Consider the following 17,480-nt stretch of genomic DNA (forward strand, 5'->3'; position numbering starts at 1 on the left):
TTTTTTCTTTTTGCTTATGTGGTGCTGAGGAATTGAACCCAGGGCCTTGAGCATGCAAGGCAAGCGCTCTACCACTGAGCCACCTTCCCAGCCCCTATTTTTTATTTTTGTTGGTCGTGGAGCTTGAACTCTGGGCTTGGGCGCTGTCCCTATGCTCTTCAGCTCAAGGCGAGCGCTCTACCCTTTGAGCCACAGGGCCACTTCCGGTTTTCTAGGGCGGGGGACGGGATGGGGGGGGGGCATTATTGGAGATAAGAGTCTCACAAACTTTCCTGCCCAGGCTGGCTTTGAACTGCAGTCCTCAGATCTCAGCCTCCTGAGTAGCTAGGATTACAGGCGTGAGCCACCAGTACCCGGCTTTGTTAGTTTATTTGAAATAAACTCTTGCTGCATAGCCTGGCCTGGTCTCCAGCTTGCTGTCCGCAGCCTGAGTGTTGGGATCGTAGGTGTGTACCACCATGCCTGATGAATTTTAGGTTTTTGACTTTTGGCTCTTTTATTCTCAGAAAAATACTCTGAGATGATGCTTCCTTTCTGTCGGGCAGTAATTTTTCTGGCTGTGCAGTCTGTATGAGCTCCCTGAGCTCTGTCTTTTGTTTCCTGTCCCGGCGGGCAGCGGCTGCTGTTGGCCTGTGCCTGCGCTTACCTGCTGTTCTCTTGTTTCAGGTGAGATCGCACTGCTGATGAACCGCCCTCGTGCTGCCACAGTGGTGGCACGTGGCCCCTTGAAGTGCGTCAAGCTGGACCGGCCTCGGTTTGAACGTGTCCTTGGCCCCTGCTCAGATATCCTCAAACGAAACATCCAGCAGTACAACAGTTTCGTATCACTGTCTGTCTGAAATGTGCCTCCTGGGCCTGTGCCTCCCTCCTCCTCTCCCCGTTCGTGCTTCACTCATGCAGACTGCTTCGTCTTCCCAGTGTGCAGCGCCCCGCGGCCCCCGGCACTGCAGCTTCATGTCTCTTTATATTAAAAGTTGCTTTTATTGCACCATTTTTAATTTGGAGCATTAACTGAATGCTATCACAAATAAATAGAAAGAGTGAGTTCTATGGACTTTGCTGTCCCTGCTTCTCTCTGTGCAGTGTTAGGGTTCAACCTGGGCGGTGAGTGCCATGCTTGTTGGTGAGGGCGGATCCCAGCACCAGTGAATTACCTTAGAGTGATGGTGTACAAGATATTTTTTTTTTATTGTAAGTGACATAATTTCCCATTATAAGCATATTTAGATGGTGGCCATATATGCTGTATTTCTTTAGTAACTGATTTCTCATTAACTTCTAAGGATTAGAAAAAAAATGGATATAGAAAAATCTTAGACTAGTAGAAAGACACCTGCCTGTGAAAGAAATGCCCATTATTGTGAATGATCAGATGGATACGATTGGTTCAGGGGTTATTTTCCTCTTCTTAACCTGAATTTTTTTTTTCTTCTGAAGCTAATTTGCCTGATTTGCTTTTGTCTTTTAATGAATGTTTCTTCTCTAGCTCTGAAATATTTTCAGGTGAGGTTTCTACTTGTCTTTTAAATTTGAAACCAAATCATAGACTGCAGTTCCTGGTTGGCCGTGTAGTTGCACCTGCCTCAGATCCCAGGTTCTGGTAAGGCCTTTACTTACCCTGCTAGTGCCAAATACTGATCTTTACAAGTGGAATTGAAATTTGGTGTTCTGCTCTTGGTTCATTTAGAGCTTGTGGCTAATGTGAGCCCTTCAGTTGATGCCAGGATAATCTCTTTGATTCCAGGAGGTTGGCTTTGCTGGAAATAACAGATGGAAGGAACTTGGAGTTGATGGTGGAGACAGTGTTGCAAACTGAATGCTGGGAGATTTGGGAAGATTTTTTTTATTGGCCTAACCTTTTCTCTTTCATTTTTATGTCAGCTAGAATTGGGGGAGGGGGGTTGGGTGGGTAGGATAGGGGAAGGTTGTATTTGTTGTGCCCTGCTGTCCTGTCTAGACTTTCTTCCTCAGGCAAACTTTTTTTTTTTTTAAACTAGTGTTTTGAGTCTTAACTGTATTTCAGTATTTTCCAGCCTTGTGTTACATTATTCCAATGATACACGCATTGGTTTTTGTTAATTTTTTTTTTAAACAAAGTTTCCCAGTTCTGTAATGTAGGCACTTTAGTTTTCATTGTGATTTATATTGGATGTAGGGTTTTATTTGGGAGTGGCTGTAAGCATTTTCCATCTGTGTGAGGGTGGTTTTGATGAATAATCCTCTCCTATCCTTTCCCAGTAATCAGTAAAATTGGTCATGGTAGTTTTTTTTCATAGATTGGAAATGTTTTTAGGTTGTTATTGACTTTGGAGTAGGAATCTGGGAAAGAAGTTCTATTTAACTTTTTAGTGTGGGGTAGAAACCTACCCTAGTACAAATTTTTTAATTTCCATAATTCTCTATACTGAATGAATGTTTTCTGATTTGTACTTATCTTTGTGTTTGGCTACCTTTTTATATTTAAAAAATTGAAAATAAAAGTTATGTTATTAGCTTAAAGCTTGATTTGATCTTTGTTTAAATGCCAAAAATGTACTTAAGTGAATTATATAGAATGCAGTAAGCGTGCATTTTCTTATATGTATATAATCATGTTCATGTATATTTAGATACATATACTACTTTCTAAATGAGTTTTATTCAAATTATTTGGCTTGCTGTTTATCCCCTTTTGTAGTTTTTACTCTTAGACATTTGAAGATAAGTCTAAGTTAAACATTACCACATTTAAAGCTTTATTTTTGTGCAATTTAAGTATGTGTGAGAAGTTACAATTGGCATAATTTATCTTAGTTGATATTCGGGATAGAAGTTACTTCTGGATTTGGGGAGTGAATTTATGAGATCTGCTGCTCTAGAAAGTGTAGACGGCCAAAGGACCATTCTGTATTGTTTCCTGGTTACTAGTCTAATTATACTGTGTGCGCTAATATATGCTGTTCTTTTTGTTCTAGATTGTCGTAATGGTAGGTCAAATAATAAAAAGCGATTAAATAATTTAAATTCTTAAATGGATCAGTTTTTCGTCCCTTTCCCCTTTCTTTCTCTTCTCGAAAGTCACTTACAAGATGAATGTTGGGCTTGCTTTCATGCTTTACATTTGTTTTATCTAAGACTGGGTCTCACACCCTCTCTTAAAGGGTACATGAGTGTAGCAGACTTACCTGCGAAGTCTTGGAAGGAATATTTGACATGAAGCCAAAGATTTCCTTTTCATTGAAGACGGATTAGTTTTGTGACCTTGGAACTTTCCTACACTTAATGGGGAGACATTGACATGATTTTGGTTTAAATTTAGGATTCACATTTAGCAAGTTAGGGGTTTTTTTTATATGTACACATGCACACACACATGCACATTAATGTGTCATTTTGGGTATAAGCATTTTCATGTTTCTCAGGTTTCTGAGGCGTGGGATCATTGTACAACCTCACTATATTGATGTTAATTTCCTCACATGCAGTGGAGTTAGAGACCAATGTGCTACAAGTTGCTTCTGTAATTGGTGCTTTATGATGTGCACGCCTGTACAGGTTCAGTAAACCCTCTCCCAGGCTGAGTCACAAGAGTAGAACTGGAGGAGGTTAGCTGGTGGTGAATCCTCGTTCTGATTTTTCCTGGCTCCTGTGGACTCGTTATTTGTTTACTTTAATATTTGAGTGATGACATTTTAAAGTAGCATGATATAAATTATTTTACCTCCAACCACAGTAGCTGGACCCTTCAGAAATCTGAACTTTCCTTAGAAGCCCCAGTGGTGTGTGTTTAGATGGGCCAAAACTGATATAGCCAGATAACCTTTACTTTGTCCTTGAACCCTGAAGATCTGAATGCCATACCTTTTTCATAAAGGGAATCTTATTTTATGTGGTGTGTTGAGCATAAAAGCTAACATTATTGCGCACTTTTACAGCTAAAATTTCTTTCCTGACAGAACTTCAGACTAACTTCATCATGATTCCACTTAAAACTATAAAAGCACCAAGGAGTATAAACTGGTGGAAGAAAGTTCTGCCAATGTTGCCTAAATAGCTTTTATGTCATCCTTGTTCATGTCAAATGAGTTACAGATTTACAGTGTTGCTCATTATTTCTACTTGTACTGTGAATATCATTTCCTTGGTCTTTTAAGTACCTGCCCCTCCCTCCCCCGCCTTTATATGTGTTTGAGGACTCTGTGTTGAGTTCACTATTGGAAAGCTCTCCAAGTAGTGCTGATGTATGCTGATGTGTTCCTGTTCCTACTCACATAGAAAGCCTGTCATGGCAGGTAAACTTTTCACGTATGAGTGCTGTAACCATTCTGTTGGCTATGAGAGCAATGGGAAGAAATCAACAAAGTAAAACTAGGTGCCTTAGAAGACATAAAACAAGATCATGTTTTGACCAGTTGACAACAAAAAATGACTAGAATCTCCCAGAAACCTCACCCTATATGTCCCTGTGAACAGAGATTCATTGTTTGCTATTTCAGTTTCTGTGGTGACTTCATAGGGCAAAACTGCCATATGTGAGAGAGCCGACTCTTATTTTGTAGACTTAATACTCAGCCTGATGGCCTTCTCCCTACCTGTTCATTTCACATGCTAGTAGCTCCTCTTTGTTGTTAGCAGTAACATGACATTCTTACATTGAGTCTGGAGAATATTTCATGGGAAGTTAAGTAATGTTACTTGGGAAAAATTGATATTCCGAGGAGTGAATGTTTTATGGGGGGGGTTATTCCCCCTCCCTCCCTCCTTCCCTTTTTCTCTCTTGCTGGAGTTTGTTGGACCCAGGGCCTTACACATCCTAGGCAAGTGCTATACCACTTGAGGTATGCCTCCAACCCTTTTGTTTCTAGTTGGTTTTTGAGATAGGATCTCACTGACTTCTGGCTAACCTTGAACTCACCCTCCTCCTGCTTCTGTCTTCTGAGTAACGAATTCACAGGCATGAGCCACCATACCTGGTCTCATCTCTTTTATTGATGTATTTACTAGTACCATGGTTTGAACTCAGGGCTTTGCATTTGCTCATCTTGCTTGTCTGGTACTTTACCACTTGTGCCATGCCTACAACCAGACTTTTTGCTGTCTAATTGGATATGGAATCTTTTAAGACTTCTCTGCCAAGGATATCTTTGCATTGTAATCCTCTGGATCTCAGTCTCCTGAAAATCTAGGGTTACAGATGTGAGCCACTGGCACCCAGCCCCCAAATCCCTATTTTACATCTGCCTTTGGTGAGAGTAATTTGCGAAGTTACCACAGAAGGACTTGTTATAATCAGATCAGACCAGTGGGTAGTCAGTGGAGGGGGTAAAGTCCGCCTTGAACCAGTTTGACCATTTGCCTGAGGCCAAGTCAGAGTAAGATATCCAGAAAGGTCTAGAAACCTGGTGCTGGTGGCCACACCTGTAATCCTAGCTACTCCGGAGGCTGAGATCTGAGGATTGCTTTGGAAGCCAGCCTAGGCAAGAAGGTCTGTGAGACTCTTGCCTCCATTTAACCTCCAGAAAACCAGAGGTGAATCTGTGGCTCAAGTGGTGGGGCACTAGCCTTGAGCAAAAAAGAACTGAGAGTGCCTAGGCCCTGAGTTCAAGCCCCATGACCAACAGGAAAAAAGAGAAGGCTCCGTAGAGAAATAGATACCTAACGGATGTCCTTTTATTGGACTTGCTACAGTCAAAACAGTCCTGGTTACAGGGCTCCCGAACCTTCCGGGCCTGGCCCCTGTGCAGATTTCCCAGTGTGCTCAGAAGATGGATCTGTGGCCTTCAGGAAGCCTGGCTTTGTGGGGAGATGACACCCCAGTAGTGTTCTACTGGAGCAGTGGCCTCTGTCAAGGAGTCACCATGAAGCTCAGTGGATCCCATTTGCTGTTTCAAACATGACTGCCTCCTCCGCCCCCCCAGCACTGAGGAAGCTGCCATCTGCACAGGCGTCCCCTGCTGGCTCAGGTGTGTGCTGAAATCAACCTTTGTAGTCATTAGCTTGTTGGATTAGCCTGGCCTGAGGCCGGGGCTCCCTGTCGGCCATCGGCTATGACCCTGTGCTTCCCGTGGGCCTCTATGCAGTCCTCCACAGTCTGGAGGATGATTTGGAGTCTGCGGTCCAGGGCCAGGAGGTGCGGTTCTGTGAGGACTGGGCTGAGCTGGTCTTCTAGAAGTGACTCCCGCATCACATCACTGAGTCTGTAGTCAGCCTGAGCCAATAACTGCAGGTGCAGAAGGGTTTTCTTTTTTATCCTGAAAGAGTCATAACCAAGTAAGCAAATGTAGGGAACAGTATGTACCTCACCTTGCCCTTTGGAATTCTTAACGCCTTGTCCCCAGTGTCTGTCACATGCTAAGTGAAAATCACATAGAAAGGGAATAGGTGATAGCTTTTGTCCAGCTGCCCTTTGGCCTAGAGTCTGCTGTGGGATTTGTAGTCTTAATTTTCATACCACCTATGGTGATACGTGGCCATGTGCATTTGTTCTGAGATTTGCCAAGGAACTAAACCTGAACTGACATATGGGAGAAGCTTCCGGTAGGCAAAATGGAGCCATTGTGATTGCAGTGGGGTTTGATTCTTTGTGTGGAGGAATCTGACTTGGACTCAAGTGTAAGCAGCTTGTCTGAGTTATGCCTAAGTGCATACTGCCCATCCTGCTCTGGTGGGGAGGAAGGCAGCAAGAAGGAAGACATGCTTAACCTAAGGTACTAATCGTGTATTTATAAATGGTTTTGGATCTTGGGGCTGAGCAAGTGGACAATTTCACAGCCTGGCTAAATGCCAGGAGAGGTATGGAAGTAGCTTGGGTGTTTCAGGAGAAGAAACAGCCAAGGTAGGGCTGGGAAGGTGGCTCAGTGGCAGAGCGCTTGCCTTGCATGCATGAGGCCCTGGGTTCGATTCCTCAGCACCACATAAGCAAGAAGAAAAAAGCTGGAAGTGGCACTGTGGCTCAAGCGGTAGAGTGCTAGCCTTGAGCTGAAGAGCTAAGGGACAGCACCCAGGCCCAGAGTTCAGGCCCCACAACTGCACCCCCCCCCCAAAAAAAAAAGCCAAGGCAAATGTCAGTCTGACACAGGATGATAGGATGTCAGTCAGGATTTTGCTAAGATGATGACCAAATAGTTATGTGTGAAAGCTTATTGAGCTGTGGCTCAAGTGGTAGAGTTCCAGCCTTGATCCAGAAAGTGAAGAGACAGTGCCCAGACCCTGAGTTCAAGCCTCTCAGTGTACACACACACACACACACGCCCTCAAATGAGTGCTGGCAAAGTAGAAGTCTAACTAATAACATCAAAGACCTTCAGACTCTGAAAGTGGGTAATGACCTGACTTAAAGATGAAAGTGGGTGATCAAAAGGTTTAAGAGACAAGCTCCAAATTCCTTTTATACTTATAGATGAGCAAGTGAGATGTTGCTGGGCAAAAGTGATGGCGGCAGCGGCGGCTCCCCAACATCCTAGATCAGTGACAACTGCAAGGGGGTGGCATGCCCGCCTGCGCACACTCACATGCAGCACTGCGAGAGAGGCGCGAGGATGGAGATTTCGTCCTGGGAATGACGTCCGAACCTGGCGGAAGGAAGAGGCTTTAGCCAGCAGCGTCTTTCCTCACTCCCCGGGTGCAGTTCTTTGGGGGTTAGAATTCTGGTGACGGGGTCCGCTGCCTCTAGCCCCTTCGTCTGGCCACAGGAACAGAAGGAAGGCTGGCCAGCCAGTGACGTCAAGCCTTGTTCTCTGCCTCTAGCAGGGTCTTAGTGAAAAATCCCGGGCAACTTCAACCTAGCTCAATAGAGCACACAAGAGACTCTCCTCCTCTAAGGCTGGAGGGGAATTGGTGCTGTTTAGCAGAGACAAAAGGGACAAAAGCAGTGGGAAAGTCGGGTGTGAGGGACTAGGATGGGACAGGGCAGGTTTTTCCTCTGACAGCTGACAAGGGAGCCGACACTTACCCTCTGGCATTGTCAAGGTGAATGAGGAACCCCTCATCCCCGAATTTGGTGAACATCTCATAGTGATGGCGGTCCATGTTTCCTGTAGAGGAGAGGGGGAGGGGTCAGAGGCAGGGCCTGTGGACCAGGGATCCGGGGAACGGGGCCTGTGAACAATCCAGACACAGGAGTGTGAGCCTGTGCCACAGCTGGCAATTCAAGGTTTTTCACTCAGTACCTGGCTTGGGGTTCTAATGGGCAATAATGCACCTCTGTAACCTCTGCATCTGAACGCTGGTCTTCCTTGGCTCAGACACCCTCAGAAAGCACACAGCTGCAAGTTAACTTTCCTGAAGCAGGTGACGTTGAGCTGCCTGTCTGCTTGGACCTAAGGACAGGTATGGTGGCTACCTTTCTGGAACCTCTCTTGGTTGCTGTGGCACCAGAAGATGGTATACCTGGGTTCTACAGGGCCTTGCCTTTGGCCCTGGCCCTGCTTTGTGCTTACTGTACATACTGCGTGCAGGAAGAATGGAACTCAGGCCTTGTGGCTGGGTGGTATACTTACCTGACCGGTGATGATTCCCCCAAGCACCCCTAGTTCTTGAGAGTGTAGTATGTTCTTCTGGGCCTCTACCACTCCTGAGGCCGTGGGAGGCTCAGGGTTGTGCTGTCCCCAGGAACCAAGGTCTCAGGGACCCCTCAGCCTCAACACACCTCACTTCTGCTAGGAGCTTGGAGAGTGCAGTGGGGGAGGGGGACACCTACCTATCAAGAAGTCGAAGATGGCCATGTCGATGACATTGAGAAGCCGGTTGCTGTTGTTGTAAGGGTAGATCTGTTTGACCGTGTCACAGTAAAGGGGGTTGATCTCCCACCTGAGGGGGAGAAGAAGTCCTGGGGCTGGAAAAGCCAAGATGGCAAGGTGTTGGGGGGCCTACCCTATACCTTCCCCCTTTCCCACAGCCTTGCACCTGCCCTGGGCTGGGGGTAGCCTCTCAGGAGGCCAGGTGGCAACTGGGTCCCCTCAGCAGTATCTTGGGCAAGGCCACATGGGAGTGAGGCTGCTGCGGAGTCCATGTGGCTGGGAAGGTTTCTGATTCAGTGAAGCATTTCAGCAGTGAATCAGTGCTGGGCACTTAACGGATGGTTAAGGAAGTCCAGGGACAGACAGAAATCCTGGCATCTGGCCCTCCTGTGTCTCATCTGTGTCCCTCGCACTAGGCTTCTTCCAGCTGTCCCACATTGCTCATAAACCCCCAACCCTGTGGGCTGTCTCCTGTTGTTTCTGGTTCGTGCACCCCAGAGCCCTCAGCCTTCACAGAGTCCCTTAGGATCTGTCATGTCCTCCAGAAATTCTTCCCTTCTCACCTCATCAGGATTGCAAGACCTCCTCACGCTCTCAGCTAATACTTGGTGTGTATGAATACCTATTATATGGCTGGACGTTTCTATGGATACAGCTAGGAAGGTCTTGGCTTCAAGGGAACCACTTGGGGGCAGCCAGTGGTTCCTGGTGTGTCACTTTTGGTTACAGAATCTGGCACTGTTTTCATAACCTGGCTGTTTACCCCGTGGACCAAGGAGGTTCCTGAGGGGAGGGGCTGTCCTTGGTTCTATCTCCTAGCACCTAATAAGCTCCTTGTGACTCTCTACACACACACACACACACACACACACACACACGAATGAACAAAAGGGAGAGAACCGATCCAGGGCACTGGTCCCAGGACCAACTCTAGCCATTTTCAAGGAGCATGGATGTGGCATTGTAGACAGGGGACCAACTCACTCCTCTTTTCCTGCGAGTGTGTAGGAACGGATCCAGGGATTGGGCACAGACAGCCTGGGGGCCAGGTTGAGGGATGGCAGGTAGGCAGAGAGCGAGCCCTCCAGTAAGTGTGGGTTCCCACAGACTGCGTACTCCGTCTTGCACATGTACGGGCACTTGGCGAAGAAGCACACGTTGTTGGCTGGAAGATGAGGGAGCACAGGAGTATATGTCTGTTAGGATTAGCTTTGAACCCCCAGTTTGGATAGAGGCAGAAGAAAGAAACATTGCCATTCTCCCCACCTCCCCCCACGTAGGGAGTGCCTAGAGAATGCTACTCAATGAAGCATCCTGGGTACCAATTTTCAAATGACTCAGACCAAAGAAAATATGAGACTCCTTCATCTGTATCCCATCCATGTTATTAGATTCTTTGTCAGGTTAAAGGGATAGCCTTTGCTCCCAGGGAAGTCAGCCCTGAAGGCTCAGTGCCCACACAGGCTGGTCAGCATCTCACACACAACTTTTGACCATCCATAGTTCATCATGTGTTGGGATGAAGGAGATCAGATAGGAATATCTGACAATATCTTCCCATCCCCCAAGATGCAGGTGCTAGAGATGGAGTCAGAGCCCAAGGTGACACCGGACACACTGCCCTGCCTCATGGAAACAGTACCCAGAATATGGCTCTGGCCAGTACTCTACCTGGAGAGACAAAGAAAACACTTTGCAAGATTTCATTCTTGGTGACCTCTAGGATTTCCTTGGTGACATTCACCAGCCTCCCAACTGTGGGTGGTACCCGTCGGAAGTCCAGAATCCTGAAAAAGAGAGTCCCCTGCTTAGATCTGAGGGGTGGCCGGGGAATAAGGACATATTCTGTCCCCAGGCTACCAAACCAGTGAGTCCTTTAATGTGGCTGATCATGCCCAGGCCAAACTCTGGTCTGAAGGGATGGAGAAAGCTCCTCACTACACTGAGACTCTCCACCACCCATGCTGTGTGTTTTTGTTTTTGTTTTTCCAGAGTTGAGTATGTCTAGGGACTTCGGGGGATCTTGTTCAAATGCAGGTTGTGACTCTGGGTGTAGGGGGAGGCTGAGGCCCTGTGTTTCTCCTCGGTGGTGCCCACGAAGCCAGTGTCCAGGCCCCCCTGAGTAGCTGTGACTGCTCAGTGTAAAGAGCCTGTGAGGTTAGGGTCAATGGGACTGGCCGTCCTTTCATTTTCAGATGAGGAAATCAGAACACATATATGACAATGTCATGCCCAAGATGGCCGCAGGAACAATAGGGCAAGGCTGGTTTTCTTTATATGTTATCCATTGGATTACTTTCAGACACCGGTGCTGTCTCTGAGCTCTTCAGCACTCTACCACTTGAGCCACAGTGCCACTTCCGGTTTTTTGGTGGATCATTGGAGATAGGAGTCTCACAGACTTTTTGGTCCAGGCTAGCTTTGAACCGTGAGCCTCAGATCGCAGCCTCCTGAGTAGCTAGGATGACAGGCGTGAGCCACCGATGCCTGGCGCTTGCATTGTTTTATTAACCTATAGGGCTGAAGGGAAGTGTTGGGTTTGAAGGCACCACACTGAGGTATGAAAATGGTGAAAAGTCAGAAGGAAGAAATTCTGGGAGCATTCCCTCCCTCCCCCGCTCTCATATACCTTCCCCCTGCCAGGGGCTTGGCCCTTACGGTCAAGGTCAATTCCAGGGGCCCAGACCTACCTGTCCAGGTGAAAAGCTGCAATCTCAGCATTGTGTCTCTGAAAGTCAATGAAATAGAAGAAGTCTGGGGGTGTCTCCTCATCTCGCTGCTGTCTGGAAGGAAGGAGGGAATCAAGGCCCGGACTCAGCCTTTAGTGGTGAGTCTGGGAGCAGAGGGGAGAGGACTGAGCATGCCTTCCTGCTTTGCAAATGTGCTTGAATGGTGGCAAGACCAGTGAGGAGCAGCCTGAGGCTCCCCGGGATAGGAGGAGACGTGGAAAGCAGAAGGCGTAGATACCCTCACAGGACATGGTCCCATGGATGCCATCAAGGCCAAGATTCCTATTGAAACTTTGGGGCCAGTGGCTGATTCCTTTAAAAGCCCAGCAGTGGGGAGGGAAGAATGACAGACATTCTGCAGAAGTAAACACAGGACTAGTTGGAAACTTGGTGAAGTTTCGAAGGACTGAAGTATAAGGCTCTGGGTTTTCGGATGCTTGCGAGAAACATCTGAGATCATCCTTGCAGAGAAACTCAGATGGGTCTTAAGAATGGGCCCAGCCAGAAGGCGGAGAGAAGCCCACATTGATCTATAGGCATCTTCAAATCACTAATGGATTCCTGAAAAGCATCAGCCTGCCTGGAGAGTGTGAAGTTCATTCAGGAAAGTGATAGTGCTGTGGGGCAGCATCCAGCCTCTCCATTGACTTTGACTCGATGCTACACAAAAGCATGCAGATCCTTGAATATTTTCCCTGTTTTGTGCCAGTCCTGGGACTTGAACTCAGGGCCTGGGCGCTGTCCCTGAACCGTTTTTGCTCAAGGCTAATACTCTACCACCTGAGCCATAGCTCCACTTCTGGCTTTTTGGTGATTAATTGGAGATAACTGTCTCAAAGACTTTCCTGTCCAGGCTGGCTCCAAACCATGATCCTCAGCTCTCAGCCTCCTGAATAGCTAGGATTACAGTTGTGACCACCAGTGCCTGGCTTGAATACTTGCATAACCTTCCATATGGACCTGGTAGGAAGGCTGTGGACAGTGTGAACGTAGAACAGACATACTGTGGCAGAGCCATAAATAACCTGCTTCCACAGCTCGAAGGGTCAAGTGCACTTTGCCAGCTGAGCACAAGCTAGTCCTGAAAACCGCAGGGAGGTGCTGCCAGAAGTCAAGATTCTATTTCAGCTGCGCAGCTGGATGTCTAGTACGGCCCGCAGTGCCCAGGCCTCAGCCACTCTGTCACCTTGTATCAGCCACAGTCCCACTTCCAGCTCTTTTTTTTTTTTAAACCTGTTACTTCTTTTTAAAAATAGTTATTATAGGCCAGGCACGGGTGGTTCACACCTGTAATCCTAGCTACTCAGGAGGCTGAGATATGAGGATCACAGTTCAAAGCCAGCCCAGGTAGGAACGTCTGTGAGACTCTTATCTCCAATAAACCACTAGAAAACTGGAAGTGGTGCTGTGGCTCAAGTGGAAGTGCACTAGCCTTGAGCTCAAAGAGCTGAGGGACAGCGCAGGTCCAGAGTAATGAGCAGTGAGTACAGTTCTTTTTGAACCATGTCTCTCCTTCCATCATTCCCTCCTAGGTTTTCCCTCCCATCCTCACCAACAAGATATACAGTTCATTTTCCACATAGTGTCTAGTGAGTACCAGTATTGTATTTGTTTGCCCTTGTTCTATGTTTTCTATGACATCTTTTACCCTCCCACAGACAGTCAAGACGAAAGGAGATGAATACAAAACAGCAACAACGGCAATGTCTCATGTTTCCTTTTCTGGGAATTGATTTCATAGAATATTATTTTATCTGATCATATGCACATAGCTACTGAGCTTTTAAGGACCACTTCTCTGCATATCCTCCTTTGGCCTCTGTGTGAATGTCTAGAGTCCTATAAAATTTATCATGTCCCAGTATGTGTACATAGATATATGTGTGTGTATATACATATATAATTCGGTGTGTTTGCTTGTAGAATTATGACACATTGTAGTTATTACAAATGAGGGAAACCATGTAACCTATGTTTCTTTGGCTCTGGCTTAGTTCACTTAATATAAATGTTTCCAAGTCTTGCCATTTCCTTATGAATGGTACAACTCACTTCCAGTTCTTTGGTGGTTAACTGCCCCTAAAAGTATCATGGACTTTTCTGCCTCTGCTGGCTTTGAACCTTGATTCTCAGCCTTATATCAGCCTCCTGAGAAGCTAGAATTACAGGGATGAGCCATTTGCACCCAGCTTAAATTGCTTTTTTTAAAAATAATGCATGTTTGTAAGAGAAATAACATTTCAAAATGATGCTTTATTTGATTTGGAGTAAACTTTATAAAATTGTGGATGGAACTTTGTGTCATAGCTTAAGAATAGATAAAACTGTTCTTATGACCAAATACTGGGACCATTTCATTAAATTCAGGAGGGGGGGAAAAGCTGGTTAACTTGAAGAGTTCCTGTATGTGTTTCTAACTGACTGGATTTCTCCTTATGTTCCTTTACTTCCCTGGAAATCTTAACACTGCAAGTTCAGGTAGTTTTCCTTGTAAAATGGAGCTCATCTACTCTCCATTAGTGTCTGCTTTTTAAAAGAGAAGCATTTGGCTTTAAGGCTTTTGCTCTCAGAGAGCCATTTGTAGACCTGCAGGTTTGTGGTGGACTTGCAGGTTTATCATGATGCTTATGCCTCTTGGTGATGTCTGCTGTTTCCATAGCAACCTTCCTTATGTCACCTCCCTCTGACCACCTCTCTCAGGACATTGAGTGGGCATGGCTAATGGTGACAATGACTTAAAACTGATACTTGCTAGAATCCTGCTGGTAGCTCTGGTGTTCAGCTGAGTGTGTTCAGGGTCTATCACATGCTGTGGTGGGATTCACACTAATAGCCATATGTACTCCCTAAGAGCAGCACAACTATTTGGGTTGCTGAGACAGGAGGGTCTATGAGACAGGAGTTGGAGGTCAGCCTGGGAAATGTAGCAACACTCCAACTCTTCAAAATAACAGGAATGCAATTGCTTGATTGATTGGTTTTAGTGTGGCACCTGTATGAAGAATGAGATGCCTCTTGAAATTATCCCTCCAGTTCTTGCATAGCTTCTCAGATTTTCTTTACTTGGCTGAAAGAGCATCATTAACCTGAAATGGTGTCATCTGTATTGGCTTTTTTTTTTTTTTTCATGATGGTGGGTGGTGGTGATGGGAGAGTAGGGAAAGAATTCAGCCTTGGTTTACTGACCCCCAAACTTGAATGTAGTGATGATGATGACCATCAAAGATTTTTGGCAAGTAGAAAGGTGTAGAGTGAGGGGGGAGGAAGAGGGTGAAGGGAAGGGAAAGGAAGGAGAGAATGAGAGAGAGACAGAGAGAGAGAAACAAGAAAGAAGAAGCAATGGAAGGAGAGAGAGAGAGAGAGACGGGAATATTTCTATATAAACATTTCTATATAAATACAAGCAGAGATTCAGTTGTTTCCAATGCAACTCAAATTATATGTTTAAATTGAGAAAAGAATTTTTGCATTTCCCCATAGGAACCATGGAGAGTCTCCTTATATAGCAAGGTTCTCAGGTTGCTTGGGTTATCAAGCACAGAGCGAGTCCTCAGAGCAAGTTCAATGGATTCTGGGATGATGGGATTTGTGTATCAAATTGTTTAGAACTCCCCAAGGGAATGTGACATTCAGAGATCTGCAAACCCCTCCTTAAGGGCATGCGTCTGTCCCCCAGTTTGGGGCCCAAAGCTCTTTAGTCGGTGCTCATTTCACGAGGGCTCCAGTGACTCAGCCATCGATAGGCTTCTTCTCCGTCAGCTGAAGGGAAGGAATCTAAGTCAAGCTAAGTGACTCCACTGGAAGGTGGCACACTGAGGAGGAACCTGTGACGTGGCAAATGGGAACCTTTGCTTCTGAGGGTTTGTATCTGGTAGCTCTCTCGTCACTGTGACAGACTGCCTAACCCAAACAACTTCAAGGTGGGAGGGGGTGGACTTGGTTTTGGCTCACAGCTTGGAGACTACAGACTGTAATCCTTATCTGTGCTGATTCTGGGCCCCTGATGAGAACACCATGGCTGTAGGAGTTTGTGGAAGAGGAGACTGTTCACCTCATGACAGACAGGAAGCAATGTGGAAGACAGGAAGGGACCAGGGCAAGATGCACCCTCCAGAAAGAAACATGTCCTCAGTGACCCACTTCCTCTGACCAGGCTCCACCTTCCACAGCTCTTCCACACCCCAGTTCAGATTTTGGGACCAGCCAATGGATCTAATTCTTCTGGAAATGTCCTCACCGACACACCCAGCCATGTGCTTTAGGAATCTCCTAGGTGTCTCTCAATCCAATCAAGCTTACAATCAAGATCAGTTACTACCAGGCCTTTCTCTCTTGTGTCATCCCCAGAAGGGATACTCCACTAGCTTATGGTAGTGGAGCCCTACTTGAGGGGATCCTTATTTGTGGGCCACAGACCATGGCGGGGCGGGGCGGGGGGGAGGAACTCATATAGATTATTATGAATAAAATAGAAATTAACGTTTTAAATTATTCTCATTATCACCAAAAGTAGTTAAATGTTTGGGGCAGAATGTCCAAATAGCATTGATGGGTTTGACAAGGTCAGGATATCACATGTCACTTCTATTACCTTTTGGTCAACAATTCTGCCGCCATATTGGGTGTGGCAGCAAAGAAGGCCTCACTTACCTCATGGGTTTGAACATGGCCTTCCCGAAGTCTGAGAACCTCAGCACCAGTTTCAGGTGGACCCCGCTGGGTTTCACGACTGGGAAGGATCGAAGGAGAAAAGCTCACAGCCAGGCCTCTGTTCATCCCAGAAACCCAGCCCCGTTTCCTTATTTACTAAGACCGTAAAGTCTAGATTTGCTTTCCAGAGTCTGCAGGGTAAACTCTGGGGTTGGTCTGTGGAGAGTAGACCCAGCGGCTCAAAGCAGGTCATCTATTGCCAATGTGGGAGGAAGGGAAATAGCACAGGGGCCCCCAGGCAGATGCTAGAAAACTCCTTAGAATGTTGTCCTGGGAAGGAAGAGCCTTCCTCTTTATGAATGCAAGGCAAGTACTCTATCACTGAGCCACCTTCCCAGTCCCTTACTCCGAGTTCTTCAAAGTGAATGGCTAGTGCTTAACAACAGGAAGGGAAGCCTGGAGCTCGATAATATTTATCTTTGATGCAGCGTGTTTCATGCAGACTTTCCTTATTTGTTTTAAAAACATGATCTTCCTTTGTAGTCTAGGCTGGCCTGGACCTCTTAATCCTCCAGCTTCTACCCGCTAGTGTGGGGATCATAGGTATGTATTATCACTCACATGTGTGCACACATCTCAATAAATAGACAAGGCAACTCATAGTTGGGGCTCAAGCCTGGGGCTTCAGTGTCTAGACCGCCAAGGAAGTGGCTCCCAGGACCCCCACAGGGGAGACCCTACCACTACTCTCCCCAATTTTATGATTCTATCCATTGTTTACCCCAGTGTGTCTTCACTGCGGCTGCATTAGAATCTGAAATACTGAGCTGATCTCCTCTCTCTGTAAGTGAACCCAAAGCCCTGGAGATGGGGGGCAGGCAGCAGCACTTTCCAAAGCTCTCCAGGTTAGGCTAGGGGCCGGAGGCTGACATCTGTAATCCTAATGACTCAGGTGGCTGGGATATGAGGATCATGGTTCAAAGCCAGCCTGGGCAGGAAAGTCTGTGAGAATTTTATTTCCATGGTAGCTACCAAAAAATTGGAAGTGGAGGCGTGGCTCAAGTGGTAAAGTGGCAGATTTTGAACCAAAAAGCTCACGGATAATACCCAAGCTCTGAATTCAAGCCCTAGGACTGGCACAAAAATAAAAGTAAAAAGGTCTCCAGGTGAGGCATCAGGCAACAAACGTCCTGCACAGTTGCTTCTTCAACTTCAATTCCTACTCCATTCTCCTGAGGGATCTTGTTAGCATTCAAACTCTGACTCAGAAAAATCAGAGTGGAGGCTGAGACGCTGCATTTCTCACAAGCTTCCTGGTGATGGTGCTGATGATGCTCTCCCCAGACCACATATTGGTCAGTAAGATCCTATGCCAGAATTCCTC

General features: G+C 46.4%; 2 protein-coding genes across 2 annotated transcripts in view; one reads left to right on the forward strand and one right to left on the reverse strand.

Moving 5' to 3' along the window:
• Prkar1a (protein kinase, cAMP-dependent, regulatory, type I, alpha) overlaps nt 1-3,003 on the forward strand; it is a 17,368-nt gene extending 14,365 nt beyond the window's left edge. Inside the window, exon 10 of the mRNA XM_013037883.1 lies at nt 667-3,003. Coding sequence (XP_012893337.1) covers nt 667-839 — 173 coding nt within the window. The 3' untranslated portion in view covers nt 840-3,003. The remainder of the gene's footprint in view (nt 1-666) is intronic.
• Nucleotides 3,004-5,631: 2,628 nt separating this feature from the next.
• The window catches only part of Fam20a (family with sequence similarity 20, member A), a 38,581-nt gene continuing 26,732 nt past the window's right edge, over nt 5,632-17,480 (reverse strand). The window contains exons 4-11 of the mRNA XM_013036080.1: nt 16,097-16,175; nt 11,408-11,500; nt 10,389-10,504; nt 9,702-9,882; nt 8,678-8,787; nt 7,931-8,012; nt 7,491-7,550; nt 5,632-6,230 (exon numbers count right to left, since the gene is read on the reverse strand). Coding sequence (XP_012891534.1) covers nt 5,972-6,230; nt 7,491-7,550; nt 7,931-8,012; nt 8,678-8,787; nt 9,702-9,882; nt 10,389-10,504; nt 11,408-11,500; nt 16,097-16,175 — 980 coding nt within the window. The 3' untranslated portion in view covers nt 5,632-5,971. The remainder of the gene's footprint in view (nt 6,231-7,490; nt 7,551-7,930; nt 8,013-8,677; nt 8,788-9,701; nt 9,883-10,388; nt 10,505-11,407; nt 11,501-16,096; nt 16,176-17,480) is intronic.

The sequence above is a fragment of the Dipodomys ordii genome, unplaced genomic scaffold, assembly GCF_000151885.1.
Source record: "Dipodomys ordii isolate 6190 unplaced genomic scaffold, Dord_2.0 Scaffold7, whole genome shotgun sequence".
Taxonomy (NCBI): Eukaryota; Metazoa; Chordata; class Mammalia; order Rodentia; family Heteromyidae; genus Dipodomys; species Dipodomys ordii.